Raw genomic sequence first — 4,910 nt, 5'->3', positions numbered from 1 at the left:
AGAGACCAATTTAAGGCACACTTGTAAACGGATAATGGACATGGTGAGCAACCAACACCCCTGGTTTGGAATGGAGCAGGAATACACCCTCATGGGGACAGATGGCCACCCCTTTGGTTGGCCTTCCAATGGTTTCCCTGGACCCCAAGGTAAGTCTCCCTGGTAACTTCCTCTCCCTATTTTTTTTTTCTAACTCATAAACTGTGGGAGTATCCCTGAAAGTGCTGAAATAATGCTTTAAAAAAGCACACAGCCCAAACATTGGTGTTTTATGCAAGCATTGAGGGGAGGTGTGTCTCTGAACATCCCAACTTGATTCTTCTACAGGTCCCTATTACTGCGGTGTGGGAGCAGATAAAGCTTACGGCAGGGACATTGTGGAGGCTCACTACCGGGCGTGCTTATATGCCGGCATCAAGATTGGGGGGACAAATGCAGAAGTCATGCCTGCCCAGGTGAGTGGCTCTAATCCATCACTTCTCCCACTTGAAGATGTGAGGGTAGACCAGTGGACTTTTGCTAACCTCAGGGGTGCTGATGTTGCCACCACTATTTTAAAGGCAAACTCTTTATCTTTCTAGTGGGAGTTCCAGATAGGCCCCTGTGAAGGAATTGACATGGGAGATCATCTCTGGGTGGCCCGTTTCATCCTGCACCGTGTTTGTGAAGACTTTGGTGTTATAGCGACCTTTGACCCCAAGCCCATCCCTGGGAACTGGAACGGTGCTGGATGTCATACCAACTTTAGCACCAAGGCCATGCGAGAAGAGAACGGTCTGAAGTGAGTGCTTTCTTCTGCTGGGGCCATCTCCAGTTGAGAGCTGGGGTGATCTGTGTTGGTTTCAGCAAAGCTTTTTTACAAAGATACTTGGCGCGCGCGCGCACACACACACACACACACATATTGGATTTCCCAGTTGGCCGATTCTGATTCACATACACACACACACACACACACACAAAAATTGGATTTCCCAGTTGGCCGATTCTGATTCTCACACACACACACACACACACACACACACACACACACATTGGATTTCCCAGTTGGCCGATTCTGAAGCAAAGTGACAAGACAGCAAATAGCTCATTGCTGTTGAATCAGAACAGACTTAACAGCTGACCCTCCAGCAAGTTTTCAGAGGCTAGAAATCATACAGGAAAAGACTGCCCATCTTTCTCCCATGAAGCAGCTAGTGCATGGGACCAACTGCCTTAATGTCTTGGTACTTACTTAGCTTTAAAATCTTTCTAATTCTTCTGTGTTTTCATTTTATAAATATAGAGTAAATAGAATTGAGAGTGGTGGTAAAAGAAAGTAACAAGGGAAAATCCACCCTGTAGAATGGGCTCTTTGGTGTGTGCTCTTGAGTTGATTCCGGCAGAGAGGATTTACCATAAGATAGAATGTCCTGTATAGTTTCCTAGGCTGTGTATGGGAGGAAGCTCTGGTGGCCTAGTGGTAAGGAGCTGTGCTGCCAACGTGAAGGCACACAGTTCTAATCTACCCACTACTCTGCGAAAGAAAGATGGGCAATCTCGCATGCAATTTTCTGCCTCAAAAAACCCGCTGGAGGGAGGAGGGTCAGCTCTAGGTCAGTTTCAACTCAACAGTAATCTTTATGTGAGTAAATTGCCAAGTCTGTCTGGAGCCATTTGGTGTGTTCAAACCACTGACCTTCCCTTTTGCAACTAAATAATTAACTCTTGTTGCTAGGGCTCACCAAGACTCCTTGTATTTGCTTAACTGGGGCCGTATTTTAGAACCTGGTGAACTGGAAGCACTCAATAGAGGAGTCATCTTGGTCACCACATTTCTTTGACCCATTTTCTGTGCTCTGTTTTTCAAAGGGCAGACTTCCTGATGACAGGGTCAAATTCCTCTTTTCTGTTCCACTAGGCACATTGAGGAGTCCATCGAGAGACTAAGCAAGCGGCACCAGTACCACATCCGCGCCTACGATCCCAAAGGAGGCCTGGACAACGCCCGGCGCCTGACTGGATTCCACGAAACCTCCAACATCAACGACTTTTCTGCCGGTGTGGCCAACCGTGGCGCCAGCATCCGCATTCCTCGGACTGTTGGCCAGGAGAAGAAGGGTTACTTTGAAGACCGCCGCCCCTCTGCCAACTGTGATCCCTACTCGGTGACAGAAGCCCTCATCCGCACATGTCTTCTCCACGAAACTGGCGACGAGCCCTTCCAGTATAAAAACTAAATGGACTAGACCTCGAGTCATCAAAAGCCCCCTCTTTTTCATCCCACGCCCTCTTCTCCTTTCTCCTACTTGTTTCTACTAGCTGTAATTCAGAGGGCAAAATATCGAGGTCTTTTTTATTCCTCAGGCCCAATTAATAACTCTTGCTTTTTGGGGGCCAGGGTAGAGGGGTCAAGTTCTTAATCTCTTCACGGCCATCCCGCCCCTTTTCCCTGTCACTGAAGCTTTCTTGAAGACTGAGGAATAGTGCATTAGTGGGGAGGGGGTAGGGAAACATAACCACTGCTTCCATTTAATCAGGTGTGTTTGTCCAGTAGGCATAGCTATCCAGACAGAGCATTTATGTTTGTGAAGGAAGTAAAGGAGGAATTTATTGAGGTAGCTGAAGTGGGAGGGCCTGACTTAATCCTGTGGTAAAGTTAGGATTTCCTTGTTTGGGTGGGAGACTCCTGGAAATTGAGAAGGAAGGTAGGGATATGACTGGACATATCCCTGCCTTAAGAAAAGATTCATACTACTTGGCCCTCAATGTTATAACACAAAGCAGAATAGTATTTTTATATTTAAATGTAAAAACAAAAAAATTTTATATATGGGTGTGTGAATATGTGTGTTTTCCTAAAAAGAATAGGAGTCACCAGGAGAGAATTGATTTGAGTAGTCTGGTTAGAAGTCAGCCTCTCCTTTTGAGAAGGGTGAAGCACTGCTTGAGAAGTGGGCTATTATGTTCCACTACTACATGCAGGTTTCTGCCTACCCTTCTGAAAGGAGTGAACACCAGTCAGCCAGTGTGTGGAAGCAGGAGGCTTTGGGTCATCAAGTTGATAAGATACATGTAGTTTTACACACACTCACATACACAAGAGTTTAGAAATAGGAGTTGGCTGGTCAACTTAAGCATGTTACCGACAAGGGGGTATTGGGTTATTTTCTGGTGGGAGTAGCATGTCACTAAAGCAGGCCTTTTGATATATTAAATTTTTTTTTTAAAAAGCAAAACCATTTTAGATGTTAATCATTTGTAGGGTTTCTAAGTCTGTTCTACATGTTCGCTTGTTTGCTTCAGCTGTCTTCCTCCATCGTCTCTGCTGTTTTCAGAGATGGGGTCAGAACAGAAGTCAAATACTTGTCCTTTATGTTCTAGAGTCTTCTCAGTGTGAAATATTCCTTTCCTTTGTTAAGATTTCCAAAGTTCTTTTATAATTAAAATAAACCCCACACCCTAACTTAATCCCTGTGTTTTCCTCCTGTTCCCTGGTTATTTGTGTGTTGGCTGCAGCCAGCCGGCTGTGGTTTCCCCTTGCCATGACGACTGCTAATTGCCATGTACAGTATGCTCAGTTAGACGACTTCTCATTGTAAACAAATTGTGTAACTGCCCAGAGCAGCTCTTATAAATCAACCTAACATTTATAAGATTTCTTCTGACTTGATTCTTTCTTTGTGGTTCTTTTAAATCTCTACTGGCCCACTTCATTCTTCCCTACCTGAAAGGTGTTTTTTGTTTTAAGAAAAGGTCAAATTTACTGAAATAGTTGTTTTTCTAAGTTTTAGGAAATCTCTTGAGTCCTATTGCCAGCTCATTTTTTTCCTGTATTTCTCTTAATTTTGGGTATTTAGGGACTCCCCATCACCTGCCCCCAACAAATAGTGGATTACACTTGTGGAATGTCCTTGCTTCAGAATTTTGTATTATAGCATGAACCCGACTCCCCTCATGTTCCTAAGCCTAGCTTTGACCTACCTACCATACAATAGCAGACCACTATGCTTCTCGGGCATAATTTTAAAACACTTTATTTTATGCGTTATTAATAGTTCTCACTATCCCTACTCATCTCCATTTCATCTTCCACCCAGCTGCCAGTGATTCATCTAACTAGCAAATATTGACCACGTTGCTACCCACATTAAATCCTTTGGAGGCCAGTTGTCTTCGCCATGCCTTATCTTTCCAGGCTTATCTTTGGGTATACTTTTTCTTGTACTAGACCTGTGGGGTGCTTATGATTCCCCTTCGTGTGTTTACTCTTGGCCCCTTCTTTATCCTGACCTCCCTGCCACAGTTACTTCTCACCAAGCTGGATAGTGACTCTCCTTGCTTAATACTATTGTCTTTTATGATTTTGCTGGTTCTGATGGTGAATTAAACGATTGCCCCCATTTCAATTGAAAGTCTATTTTCTTCCAGAGGGGCTTATGGGCTTAGAACCCCCTGCAGGTTCTTGGTGGGTGTGTAGGACACAGTATAATGTGGATTGGAGACCTAAACTTTTTTTTGTTCCTTCGAATTCCCCTACAAGGGTTACAGGGAAACAACCAGCATATTTCCATCTCCACCCTCTCACTTAGAAATTAGCTTTGACCTACAGGTTACAGTGCAATCCCTTTATATTTCTAAGGTGTTTTTTATAGCTCATTTAACAGACACTGGTTACATGATAACTTTATCAGTTATAGATTAAACAATGAAGGTGCCACGACTTCACCCTTAAAGAGACAGAAGCAGCATCCACAACTCCATTTTAAACAATTTTCCTAATTTCATCTTGCCTAGTTACTACAGAAGAGTTAAATGGGCAATGTTGAATGTTGGGGTCATTTAAAAAGTCTGTCTATGCTGGTAGGTGGAATGGTATACTAGTGCATTCAAAAGTTCATAAAACTTTATGCTCTAAATATTTCACTGAA

General features: G+C 43.6%; 1 protein-coding gene across 1 annotated transcript in view; it reads left to right on the top strand.

Moving 5' to 3' along the window:
* Positions 1–2,219, top strand: part of LOC102852219 (glutamine synthetase-like) — a 5,506-nt gene extending 3,287 nt beyond the window's left edge. The window contains exons 3-6 of the mRNA XM_006887742.1: positions 1–149; positions 328–455; positions 582–781; positions 1,901–2,219. The exon at positions 1–149 is cut by the window's left edge and continues 17 nt beyond it. Of these exons, the coding sequence (XP_006887804.1) occupies positions 1–149; positions 328–455; positions 582–781; positions 1,901–2,219 (796 nt within the window). The remainder of the gene's footprint in view (positions 150–327; positions 456–581; positions 782–1,900) is intronic.
* The last annotated feature ends 2,691 nt before the right edge of the window (positions 2,220–4,910 follow it).

Source organism: Elephantulus edwardii, unplaced genomic scaffold, assembly GCF_000299155.1.
Source record: "Elephantulus edwardii isolate Elephantulus edwardi_28Jun2011 unplaced genomic scaffold, EleEdw1.0 scaffold00061, whole genome shotgun sequence".
In the NCBI taxonomy this organism is placed as follows: Eukaryota; Metazoa; Chordata; class Mammalia; order Macroscelidea; family Macroscelididae; genus Elephantulus; species Elephantulus edwardii.
This window is presented reverse-complemented; position numbering and strand designations above follow the sequence as displayed.